The 18,942-nt window shown below is 33.8% G+C and overlaps 2 protein-coding genes across 6 annotated transcripts in view; one reads left to right on the top strand and one right to left on the bottom strand.

Moving 5' to 3' along the window:
• Window positions 1-7,100, top strand: part of CCNH (cyclin H) — a 35,591-nt gene extending 28,491 nt beyond the window's left edge. For 2 of the 3 annotated variants that reach the window (XM_029218944.1, XM_029218942.1), the window contains 4 exons: window positions 874-944; window positions 2,962-3,073; window positions 6,234-6,309; window positions 6,873-7,050. In XM_029218944.1, the coding sequence (XP_029074777.1) occupies window positions 874-944; window positions 2,962-3,073; window positions 6,234-6,309; window positions 6,873-6,911 (298 nt within the window). In that variant the 3' untranslated portion in view covers window positions 6,912-7,050. Of the gene's footprint in view, window positions 1-873; window positions 945-2,961; window positions 3,074-6,233; window positions 6,310-6,872 lie in introns of all 3 variants that reach the window. The other variant, XM_029218943.1, reaches the window with a different exon arrangement.
• A 1,591-nt stretch (window positions 7,101-8,691) lies between these two features.
• Window positions 8,692-18,942, bottom strand: part of RASA1 (RAS p21 protein activator 1) — a 109,086-nt gene continuing 98,835 nt past the window's right edge. For 2 of the 3 annotated variants that reach the window (XM_029218939.1, XM_029218941.1), the window contains exons 20-26: window positions 18,672-18,758; window positions 16,599-16,643; window positions 16,218-16,285; window positions 14,598-14,686; window positions 13,251-13,328; window positions 10,903-11,037; window positions 9,570-9,797 (exon numbers count right to left, since the gene is read on the bottom strand). In XM_029218939.1, the coding sequence (XP_029074772.1) occupies window positions 9,714-9,797; window positions 10,903-11,037; window positions 13,251-13,328; window positions 14,598-14,686; window positions 16,218-16,285; window positions 16,599-16,643; window positions 18,672-18,758 (586 nt within the window). In that variant the 3' untranslated portion in view covers window positions 9,570-9,713. Of the gene's footprint in view, window positions 9,798-10,902; window positions 11,038-13,250; window positions 13,329-14,597; window positions 14,687-16,217; window positions 16,286-16,598; window positions 16,644-18,671; window positions 18,759-18,942 lie in introns of all 3 variants that reach the window. The other variant, XM_029218940.1, reaches the window with a different exon arrangement.

Raw genomic sequence — 18,942 nt, 5'->3', positions numbered from 1 at the left:
AAAGACATACAGCAACAAAATTTCTTAAAGAATAGTCTTTCTAATTTTTGTAATTTTATTTCACCCAAGAGAAAAATTAATAGCTTTTTTTACATTCATGTTTGAAAGATTACGTTGCCTTGAGAATCTGTTCACTTGGGCTTTTATCAGTTATAGATCAAGTTCAAGTATATAAAACCTCAGAGTAACTAAAAATTTAAAAATAGAAATTACATTTTTATACTGTCATTAGTTCCAAGAAAACAGATAATTGGGCTTTATGTACATTTATGGAATAGTATTAACACCTTTGATCTGGACTTGATGCAAAAAAGATGTAATAGATTTGTAAAGCGTGGGGTGATGTTCTTATTGGTTTGAATACCTGTTTGTCCCAAGAAGAGCAATTATAGTTAACATGGACTTGATATTAAGGGGAGAGAGAATCCTTACTAGTGCCAGGTTTTAGCTCTGCTGCTACCTGACTTTATTCATAACTTCTATGTCCCTGTGACTCAGATTCCTCACCTGTAAAATGAGTGAGATTAGACTCATAGGTCTAAATATTAAACACTTAACATTAAAAGTATTGAGTATTGCTCCTGTTAGTTTCATATCATTTTCTCTCTGAATATATTATGGAAATTAAATTAACTTGAACATTAAGCGTTTTGAATCTAGTATAAATTGTAGTAAATCCTTAAGATTGTAAGAGATACAGATTATAGTTTAGTAGAGTTCAAAGTATTGTCATTTAACAGTTTTAAAGTAAATTTATTTAAAAACTGATCTTGATGATGAAATGAACATGGAGGAAAATAATTTATGATGTCTTATTTTCTCAAGATGCTATATGTGTTCAATAGATTTAAATTTTTTTCCTTTCTTTTCCAGTTATTTATCAGAAAGTCTGATGCTAAAAGAGAACAGAACTTGCTTGTCACAGTTACTAGATATAATGAAAAGTAAGTAAAACAGAACACTTTATAAAATACTCTTCTATCACAAAGCTACTTTCTAAGTAAATAACATCCTGGTATTTAACTTGAGATAACAGATTATTGTTTAGATTTACTTATATTGAATTATTGTAGCATGGAGGCATGAAGGATGCATTGGTGAAGAACAAATAGAAGGTACATGAAAGAAAGTAGTTTTTACACAGAACTTTTTAGGAAAGTGAAAATATAATCAGATTCAGAAAGGATTGAGATTCAAAACAGGGTCCTTTTAAAGTATACCCAAATATGATGAGCACTGAAAAAGATCTCAGGGAATTAAAGCCTAATTAAATTTGAAACTTCCATTTTGTAGGTAAATTAGCTTTAACTAGTTAATATGTGTCATTTGCTAGTTCTGCCAGTATTTTGAATTTGGCCCAATGAAACTGATTTCAGGCTCTTGGGCTTCAGAACTGTGGGAGAATCCATTCTGTTGTTTTAATAAGCCTTACTAAGTTTGTGGTAATTTTTAATAGCAGCCTCAGGAAACTAACACAGCTCCTCACAACAAAGAATTATCCAGCCCAAACTAGTGTCAATGCTGAGAAACACTGTCTTAAGGGTTTTTTCTTCTTCTTTCACTTTTTAAAAATACAGTTGGTTTACAATGTTGTGTTAGTTTCAGGTGTACAGTGAAGTGATTCAGATTCCTTTCCATTATAGGTTATTACAAGATATTGAATATAGTTTCCTTAGCTGTACAGTAGGTACTTGTTGAGTCAGAACCTCCACTAAACTGGTTGGCTAGGTTAGCCAGTCCTTTCCATTTTCATACTTGCTCATGTCACGCTGCATGCTCATGGCTACTAGACTACTCGTTAGGGTTAAAAACAGTGTGTTTGTTTGTTTCCAAACCTTTTGTGCCAATTGTCCTTGTTAATAAAATTTGTGGTTTAAATACTGAATAAACCAATAAAATATGAGATTGAATATCTTGATCTTGGATGACAGGGAGTACTTCTTACATGTTTTATGTTTCAAAAGTCAACATGCTTCAGGGTGTGGAAGTATCATTTCTTATTTCTTTGCTTGAAATGATCTTTGATGCCTTCCCTCTTTGAGAAAAATGGATTTGTGATTTATGAATCATAAGGTAGGTTTTCAGTTATACCACTAGAGGGTTCACTTCCAAAGCTTACTGCAGTTTGGCCATAGACATTTGGATCAGGGAATTTAGTAGGTAGAAGAGGTCTTAAAGGTAACTCACTGTGCTCATTTTATAGCTGACAGTTTTATTACTGATTTTGTCTCAGTATCTTTATTTTATTCCATTTGTTTTAGTACAAAATAAGAATAGCTCTTGATGAAACACTCAGAGCTTTAGCGATATTAAGGTATCTTATTCATCATTTTTCACACAAAGATATTGTCCTAAGGGTGTTAAGTCACTAGTATTAATTCAGTTGCAAACACTGCTTTATTTGCATTATGAAATAAGTCACTCATTTGGAGCACGTGGCTGGCTAATAGTAAGCCCTGGATCTCTCATCATTTCCCTAATAAATCTTGACATGTTTTTACTAAGCATTTTCCCTTCATTACATGTTATGTAATAATGGTTTTCTTTGTAAATAAGTAGTACACTCTTCGCCTGCCATCTGTAGGATAGAATCTTATGAATCTGGTTGGTGGCAGGGAACAAAGCATGTTTACTAAATCACGTAGGGATTTTTTAAAAGCCTTATTAAAACAAAGCAAAAAGCGACCATGGTAGGATTTAAAAAAAATACTGACTAGTAGAGCATGCTTATCTTTAGGCTGTACATGATGTGGGCTAAGCAGCAGACAGCTATAATAACTTGAACTAGAAGTATGGTGTTCAGTGGATTTTAATGTGGAACAGTATTAATCCTGGTAAGAATAAGCACATTTCAAGAGTGTTTTTTGTTCCCAAAACTAGATGAGAAAACGTCATTCAACTCCCTTATGAGAACAAGGCTTTTTATTATCTGGTATAAATCCTTTTTTTATCTCCACATAGGCATGAGGAACTTGGTAAAAAAATATGAACCACCCAGACCTGAAGAAGTTGCTGTTCTGAAACAGAAGTTGGAGAGATGTCACTCTGCTGAGCTTGCACTTAACGTAATTACGTAAGTAGATGTGAGACTGTTAATTCACGAATAGATATAATTGTTACTGTCTCCAGCTAGTCTTTAAATTACTTAATTGGTAAATGTTTGCTCATGTGGGGAAAACTGACTTACCCATTAAATCAGATTTTTTTTATTGACTGGAGATTTCTAACAGGATTAAACACGAGATAATAAATTACGAATTTGGCTTTCACAGTACATTCTGCTCCTGCTATGACTAATGTGTTCTTTGGCTTGTGGGACCTGTCCCGTTCTGTTACTCCTTGTGGGGTCCCGTGGGCAGAGTTTTCCTAGGGAATTCCTGCACCTCTTCTTGCCCTTTTAATCTTTCGGTTCTCTGTAGGTCTGGTATCTCCTCTGAAGAATAAGTATACTGTTCCACACTTATTTCTGTTAGCTAGGGTGGGGAAACTTGGCATATTTTCTCTCAGTGGTAACTTTATATTGAAGACAGAACCAATAGGAAAATGTGCTGTTCGATCTCTTCTTGCAGCCATAAGGAACACTGTTAATGTGTCTTATTGATTTGTAGGCTGAAAGTGGAAATCACCATTTTCAGGTTCTTTATGCTTTGCAGTTTGAAGGATCTACTTAACCCTTTTAGACATTTAAAACAATTGAGGATATGGGCAGGTATAGGAATGGTAAAACTATTATTTTCTATTCTGTGGAATTCATTCTGTAAAATTTACTGGGGGTTAGCTCTGGCATCTGAACAGTAAGATGCATTTGAGATGTTTTTGATCTCTAATCGGGGACTGTATCCTATTGCATAATATATGAGAAGCCAGAACAGCATTCCAAGGTCTTCAGATCAGGTACACATGACTCAAATTCTTTAACTATAAAGTTGTAGTAGGAGAATATCCAAGGACTTACCAAGTGTGCAACATATGGGACTATATTATATTTGTAGCTATAAAACATGGCTTAGCATAGAACTTAAAATTGGTAAATTTCATTCCTGGGTTTCAGTGGTAACTAGGAGGAAGGGAGGAGTGGTGGCACAGAGGTGTAGCTGTAACTGTAAAACATGGCTTAGCATAGAACTTAAAATTGGTAAATTTCATTCCTGGGTTTCAGTGGTAACTAGGAGGAAGGGAGGAGTGGTGGCAGAGAGGTAAAGAAAAATGTTGACCTTAATGAATGAAAGTATTAAAGCACCGATTTATAATCTTTTCACATTGATTTTGAAATGGGCTTAGACCAGGCGTTGGCAAACTATGGCCCATGGGCCAATCTGGGCCACTACCTGTTTATAGTAGTAGTTTTATTGGAACAGAGGTACACCCAGTAGTTTGCATTATTGTCTACTGCTGTTTTCACACTATAGCAGAAGAGTTGGGTAGTTGTCACAGAAACTGCATGTCCTACGAGGCCTAAAATATTTACTCTCTGACCTTTTCAAAGAAAATTTTGTCAACCTCTGAATTAGACCATTGAACTATTAATCCTACCCTTCCACCTAGGTAATGGACCATAATCCAAAATTCCTAATTGCCAGAATTTACATCTTACTCCAGGTGACCATTTGCTTTGCACTGTGTCAAGCAAATCTTGCATATCTATGAGTACTTGAGGGGTGCTTCTCAAACTGTTTGTACAGGACTGTTGGGTTTCTTTTTAACCCATTACAGACCTATACTTCTGTAAAATATAACAACCAATTACTTAGAAAAACAAAATAAAAAGACATAAAAAACTTAAATTTTATTAGAATCAACAGTCATAAATTAATCTATCAAATTGCTATAAAAGTTTCTAAACATACACTTAATTTCTGTACTTATCTCATTGCACACTGGAAATGGTTCATGGAGCAGCAGCATTGGTCCATGGACCACACTTATAAGTACTACTTCAGGGTAAAATATCTTTCCTTGGTCTTTAAAATTCTTTTATCTTTTTCAACACACAATAATATATTGTCATTATTAAAGCCAGTTAATACAGGTAAACCAAAGTTCTCTTTGACCAAAACCTAAATTCCAGTTTCAACTGAGAGGTAACATATAGTTGGTGTTTTACCTTTGCCAAGCTTTTCTCTGTGTATGTGTATATGAAATAAGTTTTCTTTTCATTGTTTTCATATAAATTGTATAACATTTAATAGTATCAATCTTTAACTTTTGCCAGTCTGGGTGAAAAAATAGTATCATGTTGGTATTTTAATTTGCATTTCCCCTAACACTTTGAAGCATTGATATTTCTGTGTTTAACAATCATTTGTGTTTCTTCTGTATTGCATAATTATAACCCGTGCCGAACTTTCTGGTGTTATTTTCTTGTAGTTCTTTTTATATACCCATCTTTCTATATATATCATACAGGTATTTTCTTCTATTGTTTCTTTCACTTTATTATTTAGGCACCTTGTCTTTTGCTTCACACTCTTACATCTGAACACCTTTCTTACCCTAAATTAATCAATATTTTATTTTGCCTTTTGTTCAGCTGTAAAAGCAATTTACAATTGTTTGTGCCTGGTTTGAGGTAGAAATCTCGTAATATTAATTTTTGTTCAAATAAGTTAACTGTTGTGCCAGCCATTTAAAAATATTTCATGATTTTTTCTAATTATTTTAAATACTCATTTATTACAGATTAAATCCCTATATATACTTTGTTGTTTTTTGCCTGTCTGCTCTGATCATTGGTACTTGTAACTCTTTGCTGATAGTCAGCCCTCTGCATGTGCAGATGCAGAGCACCAACTGTCCTGCTGCCATTTTATATAAAGGACTTGAGCATCCAAGGATTTTGGTATCTATGGGGGGTCCTGGAACCAATGCCCCTCATACCAAGGGATGACTACCACACTTTTAATTACTTAGTTTACATATATAGTGTGTGTTTTGATGTTAAGTGGGATGAGCTCCCCATGCTTTGTTCTTTTTCAGATTCTTTTGCTATCTTTGCAGCATCTTTCCCAGGTCAGAGTTTGACTTGATAAGCTCCATGAAAAATTTTTTAGAATTTTAATTAAAATTGCATTGAATTCAGAGGAATTTGAAAGATATTGTCTTCCTGTCCATAATTTTTCACCTCTTTCCCTTTATCCAGGCTTTGTTCTCCAACAGATGTATCTCATAGCCTTGCTAGCTTATAGATTCTGTTGCCAGTATAAGATTGCTTGTTGATGGTTGCTTAATTACAGGAAAAAGAGGAAAGGTTATGAAGATGATGATTATGTCTCAAAGAAATCCAAACATGAGGAGGTATGTTCTCCAAAGGTAAATTTTAAGTTATCACTGCTGTATATTCTGGTACAACCATAATGTTAGGATTTTACTGTTCCAGAGTGCAAGCATTATAGACAGAGGTGTTGGGTATTGGAAAGCTTTCATTTCTTTTTTTGCATCCTTTATGTACATTGTCCATTATTAGAGGAATTTTTCTCACTTCTGTCTTGGCCTGTTCTGAAGCAGTATAATAATTACTTGATGAAGAATCCCTCCTAAGGTCATAGAAGGCAGTAGGGATATATTTTTTGATCTTCAAGGATTCTTCTCCTACCTTGTTTAAAAAAAAAATTGTACCTGGCAAGTCAGATAAAAATGAATAATCAGAGGCAGAAGTTCACAACTGTAACGTTTATTCCTGTCACTGGACTAGTCTGGTGAGACCATGCCATATTATTATAAGGTTAAACTGCTACACATTTTCCTGGTTTATTTACCTTTTATAATCAGCATAGCGAAAGGAGAACATTTTCCTAAAGGGAGGCAAGAAGGTAAACAGTACTGGTTATGCTTCAGTATAATGTTATCCTTATAACATTTTCTTTCCTTCTTAGGAAGAATGGACTGACGATGACCTGGTAGATTCCCTCTAACCATCTGAAATTGATTTGTCAATGCTAACTACTCAACAGAAGGATGAAGCATATCTGGCATTTAACTTTAAAAATGAAGTAATGTGAAAGCATCGAAATATATTAAACTTTTCTATTTATGTTATTTAAAAGTTTTTCCTTTCAGGGTAGCTTTATGTGAAATAAAACATCTTCAAAGGAGCCAGAATAGCACCTGGTTTGGGTAATCTTGCCCCACCATGACTAATATCAAATCAGTCTTTCTGTGGTAGCCAAATTAAAGCTGTAATTTATTTGCCTATGTTGTTTATACAAGATGTCATTAAGCAAACTTATCTTTTTCTGAAAAGGCACCACAAAAAATAAAACTTAGTTACTAGTCAGTTTTAAAAGTGCTAAGGAATGTTGGCTACTATAGCATTTATTCAGTTATTTAACTGTGATCTTATTCAGTTCCTAGAGTTGGAACCAAATTATGAAGGTCTGTCAGATTGTTTCTGGAAAATGGGGTTGAAGGAATTCTGGGAAACTCAACTGCCCTAAATCTAAGTTTTACAGATGCAAACCTCTCCTCAGTGCATCCCAGGATGTACTTTTCCATAAAGTGTAGGTACCACTTAATTACATTTCAGTATTTGAAGGTAGTATTTACTCTATGTATATCCTTTAATAATGCTTTATATTTTAGGTTTGCATTGTTTTAATTTCCTTCTCACTGAGGAATAAAATTCACGAAGTGTGATTTTATAAAAGTGGAGGGGAAGAAGCCGAAATTGACAGTCCTTCACTGCAGTCCCGGTGAAGCAGTGGTCCGAATTTATCTTGTTTCTTTTTTAGGTCACTAAAGTTTGGAGTCAGAGCAATCTCTGAAAATTTTCCTACCCAGCCCCTTTAAAAAAAATGTTTAGAGGTTTCATTTCATCATTGACCAGCTAAGTTACTCCAAGGCCTACAAAGGTAAATGACAAGTTTCCTATTCCAGCTTAACAGACAATAAGAAGCATGTCCTTAAAATTTTAAAAAGCAGAGTGTCTTTAGGTTTGTGGGGTTTTTTTTAGAAATAAAAGGCAGGAAAAGCAGTTCAGATTGAGAAATGGCAGGTCAGTATGGTTAAAACTGAGATGTGAGTAGTGGGAGAGAACAAATTGCTGAGCACTAGAATCTAGACCTTTTTGCATATTGTTGAAATGTTTTCGGAGATGTCCATATCCCTTTTAGTCTATCCTGGAAGGAGACCAAATGGCATACTATTAAGGAGACCAAATGGCGTACTATTGTCTTAACTGAAAAGCAGAGGGGAAAATATGGAATTGGGTTGACCTCAAGAAAAAGCACCTGGTGTGTTTGTTTGTGTTTTGCTATCACTGTTCAACTGTGATCGCAGCTACTTCAGGGCTAGCTACCTCTATATAAATAACAGCATTTAATACTTGCAGCTTACTGAGGGTTCACAAAATTTCTGCATAGTATAGTTTTAACAAACACTTTAATGCTTAAAATACAGGAAGAAACAATTGTTCTTAGAACCTAGGCCTTTAGAAAATTTTTTTTTAGTGGGGAAATGCTTTTCCCAGTACATCCCTGTCTGGTTCACCTTGTATGCCTTCCCTACCCTGCACAGTTATGGAAGGGAAAGAATCGTTAACAAATACATAATGGAATCCTTCAAAAGAGACCATCAGCCAGAAAAAAAATCTGAAGTTTCATCTCCCTGGGCCTTGCTCTGGTACTAAATTTGAACTGCCCCTAAAAGGAGGAAGAAAATAATGAAATTAAATGTTTAGCTGTATTTAGACAGAAGTAATCAGATATTTATGATATCCCTTGGTTTTATTTTAACTTAACCCTTGTGAATACGTCACAAAAATACACATACAGAAGCAAATAAAACTATACAAACTAAATATCCAGCAGATACAACAAGTAGTCAGAAGGGCAAAGATGGATAGCTGTTCAGTGGCTGATGAAATTGTTTGCATAATTTAAAAATCAACTTGGAATTAATGAATACTTTCAATGAAAGCATTCTAGGGTTTTTAAACATATATCATATATAAAAGAAATCGGTAATCTATAAAACAGTTGAATGGGTAACATGCGTTGATCAGTACACAGTGACCAATAATATTTACTGTTGTAAACATTTAACAAAAAAGCATTATGAGATCTAAATACAGTCTTTGACAATTCGAACAAAATAAGTGGTACGTTTAAAAAATAAAGCTGATGAGCAATAGATCCATTCTATATATTTTCTTTCAACAGTTCCAGCAAAGAGAAATAGCAGTTATTTAAAAAAAGTATACAGCAAAGATTGTTCCTATTGTAATGGTAAACTCTGGAAACTGTAAATACAAATAAAGTCATTGAACAGTCAAACGGTCATATTCCTAATTCAGGAAGAAGTAACAGCAAGAGCAGTCTGCAATCCAGTTATACTCAATTGTCAACAGAGAATGCTTTTTTTCATAGTTCTGTTTCCAAGAGACAGCAAAACTTTGGCAACTGAATGTATTGAAAATATATTTTCCAAGTTCAAGATACAGTCATAGCATTGTGTGAAAGGTGATCTGTACACCAAGGCTCAGAGGTTGGTAAAGATTCCATATGTGGAAAAAGTGCAAATATCCTGCACAGATAGCTTACAAAGCTGCTGGCGCAGTTACTCACCAGCAGAATCTCGAGTTTTGTTTGCATAGTTCACACATCACTGGAATGTGGAAAGGTGTGCTATTTTTTGGCAAGAGCAAAGGAGACATTATACTGATGTGAATTACCATGTTGGGCATGCTGAATCCATGCAGAACACTGCGGCGAAGGCTGCTACCTGACATCATTAGTTTTTGTATACTGGTTTTGTTTTTGCTGAAGCAGCTCTGTTATAGCCAGAAGCTTTTTCAGTACGTGCTAGACAAGGAAAAACAGTATGAAAATAATTAGTAAATAAATGAAAGCTTGATCAAATCTCAGGGATGGGAACCTGGATTTGAAAAAAGCCATATAAATGCAAAGGAATAAGTAAAATAATTTTAAGTATGTATCATTCAGCCCTTGACTAGGTCATATTATTTTGGTTGAGATAGAAGAGAATTTTTGTACACTAAACAGAAACTCGTCTGCGTTTGGCATTCTCATACCTACTTAGGCCAGAACACTCTCTAGAATAGAACACCTTACAGAAGAAAGATTTATCATTATAAATGACACATCTTAAGCCCTATAGGAGCACATGAGGGCAGTCAGGTTACAGCCTAATAATTCTCCAATAAGATTTTTTTTTTAATACTTAAAGCGAGTCAGTGTGGCAAGAAGGCATTGTACATGCCAAGGGCATGTAAGTGGGTCCATGGCACATATTCTGCATAAGTTTCTCAAGTGACTGGAACCTAAATGATCCATGCTGTTATCTAAACTCGAAAAACCTTGAGAATTTTAGAATCTCAGATTGAGAACTCAGAATCACCACTCTCAGTGTGTTAATCTCTTCTATAAGGTCCTTGCCAAATGGTTGGCCACTGTGGTGACCGTCCTTAGAAACTGCCATTTTTGATAAGCTCTTCTAAGGCCACACTAAACAATCTCTGGATCTGGAGCTTAAAATATTTTTACCAATCTTCCTGAATAATTCTCGTGTGTTTGACAGTTTGAAAAGTACTTGGCCAGGCACCATGTGTGTGACAGAAGAGACAGAAAAAGCCACATCACTACTGACATCAGTAGCTCACTTACCATTTTCATACATGCCACTGAAGTGCATGAACACCACCATTTTTCAGTAGAGTTCACATTCACTTAAAAGCAAGATTTGACATGTTGCAGTATCAAAAATATGTAATCTTAGTCTGGGCTCATTATTCCTGTTTGCTGAGATCTTTGTGGATTATGATTCAGATTCTCAAAAACAATATAATAAGACTAATTCAGCTATTTATCACCTCCCAAAGAATCCTATGTTGACATTCTGCTTAAGTGTGAGGAACATCATTGTTAAAAAAGGTTGGCAAAAACCTACCTGCTGTGCACCACGCTCATTACTGAGCGTTCGCAGTTCATCTGAATGGGCCACACAAATCTCATGCAATGCTGCTAAATCACGGGAAAGGTCAGTTCTAGAATGCTCTGTAGTGTCCGGAAGTTCAGGTACATTCTTTAAGGGAATCATAAAACTGCATTTAGAAATACAACTCTTTATAATCTCTTCTGAAAAGATCCTAACTGGTACAGTAGATAAAATTTAACACATAATATTCTCTTAAAATGTTCTTAAAATTCAACTTGATAGATTTTGTGACCTCAGTATTCACACAAAACCAAGTTTCATTTTCTTCAACCACACGGCAGAATACTGTGCAATATTATTTTTTTAAACTGGAACATAAATAATGCAAGCATTAACTGCCAATCTGGATTAAATGCAACCTAAACTTAAAATTCCTCCACTCCTTCAGACTGAGTTTCATTATTAAACTGCTATAGTTTGTCCAAATTGATCAGCATATATAAATAAGAGCTACATTACGAACGCACTGATGAGAACCTTTCAGGCCTATAATTATCTGTGGACTCTGCCCAAAACACTTGCTCATGTGTAGAAATGATGTGTTAATTATGGTATCTTTAGATAAGGTTCATAAAGTAAATTAGTGCCAATACAGTACTGCCAACTTGTTATAGTAACTAAGTATTGACTTTATTTTGAGCACTGGAATAAAATTTAACATGAGTTTAGATTACCAGTGGTTTTAAACAAATCTATTCCTCTCCCTAATGGTGACAATATTTGCTATACACTCCTAAAAACTGCGAACACTCAGTTTTCTATGGTCTAAAAAAAATAATTAGAATATAATTCATTTTTATTCAGTGAATGAAGGCTTCTAGAGATGGGATGCTTCCAGAGATGGGATGAAAGACAACCACATTTGCCTTTAAAGAGTTCACAACCTAGTAGAGAAGACACAGACTAGATGTGAACTGATCACAGAGTTATATATATCAAAGGATATGCAGAGGATACTTAGGAAGCAGAACAAAAGGTATTATTTAGTTCAGGTTTAGGGCTCAGCAAAGCTTGCCTGAAGGAGACGTTTGAAGTGAGTCTTATTTGACTTATATAGGTGTAAAGCAGTGGAAGAGTATGAGGAGACTGGAAGAGTATTATAATATTGGAATTCTAAGCAATCTGAAAGGCTAGATTGTGTGGCATAACTAGGAAAGTGATAGAGAAAGCTGGACTGTAGACATGTGATTATGGAAAGTAAATGGAATCCTAATCTTGAATCTACACCTAGAAATGTGTCTTGAGATAAACTAGCTAGCCTTAAATATTGGACAGTTTCATACAGCTCCTTAAACATCACTATAGTAAAAAAAAAAAAAAAAATTTCAGTCATGGACCAACTGTATTTTTTTGGTAATCGGAAATACTTATATTCTTCAAAACTTCCCAGGAGTTCACATATAGGAACATGATGGACATTTAGCATCTGCTCCTTTATTTCTCAATTTCATTATCAATATGGACCAACACTATAAATTTTTTATACCTGAAGCTGCAAACTAGGGGCCCACAGGCTGTCCTGACTGGTTTGACTATACAGTGGTGTGGTGGTTGTTTACTTGTGCTTTAAGTGAATCTGACTGTATTAAAGCAGAACATTCTCCTACCCTAGCATTCCCTAGTGCCATACACCTGGCTAAATTCACATCTCTTTTCTGGTTTCTATATATATGAACTGAATTGCTAATAAATTTATTTAGTTTTTAATTGATGCAGTATCTGAAAATCTATAACAAGAAAATTTAACTTTACTAAGAAATCCAGGGTCTTAAAAATTATTTTTAAAACCCCATTCTTAATTTTATAATCACAACTTATTTATAAATGCCTAAGTAAGGCATATGTAGTCCCACTGAATGAAGTTTAACACCAAATCCACGTATTTTATTCTTAGAAAAGCCACAGGAACATACATTCTCCAGTCCATTTACTTATTAAACTGGCCAGAACTGTGGGTTATCCATCTTGTTTCAAATTCCACACAGTAGCAGCAAAGTTAAAGTAGCTAAAGCAGCAACAGAATGTCATAGTGGTGAGGTGGGACAAACTAAAAATTGACACAGGCAGTTCAAAAGCCACAGTCCTCTGTTCTTGGTGTAAATCATTCAGTGTAAGAATAAATTGTTGTAATTATATCAAATGAAGTAATTTGTTTAAGAAGGTAGACAAAAATATGCAGTTTTGTTTTGTTTTGTTTTAAGCTCTGGATAGAAAAGCTTTCTAAAGGTTGTTGCTTCAATGAGTTATACTCAGCTATACTAAGTACAGATGTCAAAGTACTTGAAAAATTATATGCATACCCCAAGTTCATCTAAAAACATGATCATACGATGTTTGTTACTTTTGATGAATGGATTGACACCTTCCATGTAAGGCTCCTAAAAATATAAAAATAAAAAGCTTACTATATATGCATCAGAAACATTATCTGGTCCATAACGAAAACCATACATGTAGCAAAAATTCTTATAAATCAAATTATCAGTAGCAGCACATTATTCATAAGAATTAACGTAATTATACAATGACCATATTTTTCCTTCTAATATAAGCAAGCAGCTATTCTGAGGAATAGGAGTATGGAGTACTTTAATAAACAAATTCTGGATGAAAAAAAGCACACATAGCCTAGCAAACACAATTTCTTATATGTTGGTCATTCAAAAATAATTAGTGAGAAACTGTCAATATTTGCCAAGTACCCAGAGGTTACTAGAACCCAGCAGAGAATATAGGGAGTTAAAATATAGTGTGGTAGGGACTGCAATAAAAAATTGGTACTCATAACCTGCCTCAGGGTTCAGATAAATTCAAAAGCTGAGTCATACTATAAACTGCTTCATTCTAAAATCTTAAACCGATTCGAAAATATGCTATGTTGTAAAACGGGGAAGGGTTAGTATTAATACACACTCTCTTAAAATCAGTAAGATGAGATAAGGACCTCAATAGACGATTCCAAAGAAACAGACATGAAAAGTCATACAGTTCTAAGAGTAATGAAATAATAATACAAAAAGTAACATGCTTATCAGATTGTCAAAAATAAAAAAGTAATACTAGTTGAGTTTTGGCAAGGCTGTGGGGAGCAAAATGTCTTCTTACTTAGTACTTTTACTCCAGAGTTCATTTAAAGAAATAACTGGACAAGTTTGAAAGGAAGTACATATAAGGATACTTGTTATCTGTTAATATTAACAAAAGCAGATGACATAGTATTATCCCTACCGGAACATTAACAGTCATTATCTTTGGATAGTGGGATCACATATGGGTGTTTTAAAAACTCATCCGAATTTTAATATTTACAGAGAATGTTTATTATGCAATACATAACAAAATTGATTGGGGTGCATTTAAAAATATGCTCATTGATTTTTATATTTAAAAGTGGAAGAATCTGATTATACTGGAAATTATACTGAAAAAATACCTTTCTATACTACTAGCAAAAATGGTGGTTTTTAAAATTCCACTATTAAAAAGTAAAATCTAAAAGCATCTAAAAATATGAACATATCAACAAAATCATAAATTATCTTTATGAAATATCCACTGTTGAAAATTTACTTATGCCATATTTTATGGTTTTACCATGTCAAAGTTTCATTCATAAATGACATTTTAAAGTATCAAAATGTTTTTACCTTAGCTCCAAATTCCACAAGATTTGCTAAGTTCTGCACAGACTTAGCCACTAATATCAGTGTTCTTGCAGCAATAGGAGATGGGGAATCTATAAGAGAATTGGGCACAGCTAATGACACCAACTCCAAAGGTACTTCCAAGTAAACCATTATAAATTTAGCACTTTAATATTTCTTTAATGTTAAAAATACTAATATTCTTCCATTCAGAACTCAATGTTTTTTGGAAAAAGTATGACCTGTATAATTCAAAAGAGCTTGATTTAAAGGGGGAAAAACTGAATACACTTATCAGTGCTTTTAGTTTGTGAAAAGGGTACTACAGGGTATTTCAAAATACTTCAAAGCTTTATCTTATTGCTAAAAAGACTTGTTACTCCACATACCCTACAGGACAATTCACAAAGCTAATTTCAACCCATCCAAGGTTAGCAATTTGCAATATGAGCAATTCCTTGCTCCCAGCCTCCACTGACTCAAATAATTCACTTTAAAGCTCAATAACAAAGTCTGGAATCTCTGCTTTATTTTGAGGAGAAAAGCATGCAATTTATTAATTTTTAAAAAATATTTTAAAGGTTAATCAGGAAGCACTGCCCTATATATAGATAATAGGATGTAAATGAAAAATATTTGTCTCTATTAATTTTAAGCTCTGAAACATAATTATTTAACAGTAAAAACCTATAGATAGTCTATCTGGCTGCCTGATTTTAGACTGTATTCTTTTTATCTGAAGTTGCTAAACTATAAATAATATTGCCTAGTGGTTCAGAGTCTAACATTCAGATAAATAAATCTCTCCAAAAGAATTCTAAACCCTTAATTCTTAGTAGACCCATAGATTTAACCATTTTAGTAGCAATTGGAGATAACTACAGAGATATGATGGCTATAAAGGTAAGATACTCCAAAAAATTTTAATACAATTTTGAGCTTCAAATTATCAAGACAAAAATACTTCAGATTCCTTCTGCTAATGATGGCTCATGATTACATTTGTAGTCACAAATATCATTCTTATCCTTTATTTGAAAAGTCTACAACATCTGAAAGTCAATCCATAATGGGCATTTGGGTAATAAGCAAAACTGAATCTGGTTTGTTGGAGTTTAAAATGCCAATTAACATTATATAGCTGGTGACAAGAAATCTCTACTGGGAAATCTCAAAGGGCTGCTTTCTTCATAAGTATTCACAGAGTACTACTGCAACTGCAGCTATAATTTTAAAATCCGACTTGGAATGGTAGTGACAGGGTCTAGCATGGGTTAAAAGCACACAGGAAGCTCTTCTTCCCAACTTGAAAAAGCCAATGTTGCAGGCTGGAAAAAATCATCATCATAAGAGTTTGAGACATAGGTAGGGATGGGAAAAAAATGATTTGTGTCTAATCATGCCATCTCAGGCTTCAAATATTAGATGGAAAGAAAGGTTAAGAAACAAAATGGAAAGAAAACGTAAAGTACCAAAAGGAAGAAGAAAGGGGTGCTTTGGAATGTTTTATACCAAGTCTTATAATTGGATTAAAAAAAAAAGATTTAAAAGGAAAAATGAGTAACCTTACTAAAGAGTATGAAACTATTTTTTTAATTTCAAAATTTATCAAAAGCTTATTACCTGAGATGATATTAAACATCCGTGGGTTCAGGATGGCAGGACAGATAAGTCGAAGAAAAACAAAACCACTGAATGGGAGGGAAATTTTGTTTTTTTAGAAAACTACAATATGTGTTACATTAAAATAATATATATAAACAAAAATGTTAGCAGAACCATGAACTTTGAACTAATGTAGGGAAGACCAAATATGCAACTTTATGAAAATAATAAGCTAAAGTATCTTACTTTAAGAACATATATTTGCTGCTTAAACATTATTCACTTTTCTCAAATTTAGATTTTTAGATTTACTTTGGGAAGATTTAAGTTGTATCTGTAACATTTACTGTTTTGGCTACTATTTACTTATTCCAAGCTAGTAGTGCATTTTATACTTACTTTGAGGAAGGTGTGTCCTTAGGAACACTAAGAATTTCTGAAATACTGTAGGAGTACAAATAAACCCTTTTAATAGACACATAGTCCTGTAAGGTCCTAAAACTAACATTCTCTAACTTTCTTTCTTTAAACAGAACAGCTCAGTAAAGTCTGTTATAAATGAAGTTGGTTATACTGATTTTGTTGAGTTACATAAAAATTAATCCATTGTACTAGGGAAAAAGTGACTTCTTGATAAATGAAAATGTATACAAACAATGTTGAAAAGCAATGAAGAAAAAGACATCAAGCTTTCTAAAGTTAAAAAAAAAGTTCTCAAATTACAAAATATTAATAGCAAAACCAAAAATTAGTATAAAAACACATGGCTTAATAACAGTTGTCATATATGATTTTACCTGCTAATCTTACTCTGGGAACAAAGTACAAAGTAAAACTACAAGTGTATATAGCTATTCCTAGTCTGCTCCCTTCTTTGGTTACTGGTAGAGTTTATGTTTTTGTGTAGATAATATTTCTCTAATTTCCTCTTAAGAGGAATCCACACTAATAATTGACCTCGCACCTGGCCTTGTAAAGACAAGCATTATTTCCAAGTTGATAAAATTCCTTTCAGAGATTAAAATAATTGACAGTCTCTGTTCTCTATTAGAGAATAACGCAACTTCTCAGCATTTACCTCCCAATGATGTTGTTTGCTGATTTTGGGGAGTCTTAGAAAAATTAATGTGTTGCTTCTCAGATAGCATTTATTCTTAATATACAATTATTAAGTCTTTAGATTTCTTTATAGCAGGTAATTTATGAAGAATCTTGCACAAATTTTGCTTGAAAACATTTTGATATCTTGGTCTGGATCTGAAATATAACCTAGCAACACCGAACCATAAAAGAATTTCAGTGTGCAAATCCACTCTCTGGGAATTTTTAAAGGTGATTTTAAATTTAAGAGGGGTATTAGGTATCTACACATATATTTAAAAGCTTAACTAGGGATAGAAATCACCACCTTGGCCATAAATGCCCCTTAGAAGACCCTGTAGTATCAGATAATCCACATAGCAGAATTTCCAGCTATTTGCTTAACAAATACACTTGTTTGAAACTTACAGAAGTGTTCATTTACATCACACACAACTGTGCTGCAACATTATATGCTTGTAATACGTTTCTATTCCTCTCAATCACTACTAAAGCCAAGAAATACAGAATCTACAATTCTTAAACATTTATGTCATATCATTACTAACCAAGAGAGATTTTACAAAACTATATGATATTGGTGCCTTCAGTAGTTGCCCAGTTTTTTTTTAATAGTGTATAACATGATGGGCAGCATATATTCTATATGATAAATTTTATTATTAGACTTCTGAATCCTCTGATGCTTCTGCACTAATTTCCTACTGTCTTGAATGGGTTGGGGTGCTTAACAAAAGCATACAGGAGTGTTAAGGATATTAGATTGGGTCTTAGATGTTTTGCCTTTAGTTCTGCCTTAGCTACTAACTTTCTGTATAACCTTAAGCAAACAATTTAATCTCTACAGATCTGCTTCCTCATTGGAAAAGTTACGGAAATGACAACGAAGTCCCCCTATATAAGCTACAAAATGCTATGACTTGACAAAGCAATTCCTCCTAATTACTGCACAGTGAACACACTGTAACAGCTTCAGAACTAAGTAGACTCTGGTTGGAGATCAGCCCTGAGTCATAAACTGTTACAAACCAATTAATTAATACCTAAATTGTACAATTATTGCTTTTCGTTCTCAGCACAGATCAACCAGTCTTCCTCTCCTCCCATCAGTGAATGTTGAGGTTTTTAGAAAATGCAAAAAGGTAGCTTGCTAGCTAAGTATCTCATAGTAACTTCAAAACAAAAACACAAAGTAAGTTAAAGTTTAGGAGCTATCTGAATTCAGAAAATATTCAACAGGACTCTGACATAAAAGTCAAAGAAAAAAGGTCTTGAAATTGTATACTGTATACTGTTAGTCTCCACATTTTCACAATTATCCATTTGGCTCTCAGTGCAGGCTATATGATTTAACAAAACAGTAAGTCTTACCTAACAACTCTTGTTCTCATGGTGGTATTTGTAGGCCACTTGTACTGAACAGATTTCTGTAAACACCCATAAATATACCTCAGTGTCCTGCCAAAATAACACAACCATCTTAATACAGAAAGCACTTGAAAATACTGATCTCACTGCAGCCTAAAGCTTAATTTACGAAATCCATGACATTTTTAAATGCAACTGGCCATTTTCCCAAAAAAAGTTCTCTGTTACAAGTAGTGATATTTAGCAAAGGATAAGGAAAACTTTAAAAAGTTTG

Source organism: Monodon monoceros, unplaced genomic scaffold (genome assembly GCF_005190385.1).
Source record: "Monodon monoceros isolate NGI ecotype Baffin Bay Population unplaced genomic scaffold, NGI_Narwhal_1 Super_Scaffold_12, whole genome shotgun sequence".
NCBI classification, from domain to species: domain Eukaryota; kingdom Metazoa; phylum Chordata; class Mammalia; order Artiodactyla; family Monodontidae; genus Monodon; species Monodon monoceros.
Note: the sequence above shows the minus strand (reverse complement) of the source record. Positions and strands in the feature narration are given on the sequence as shown.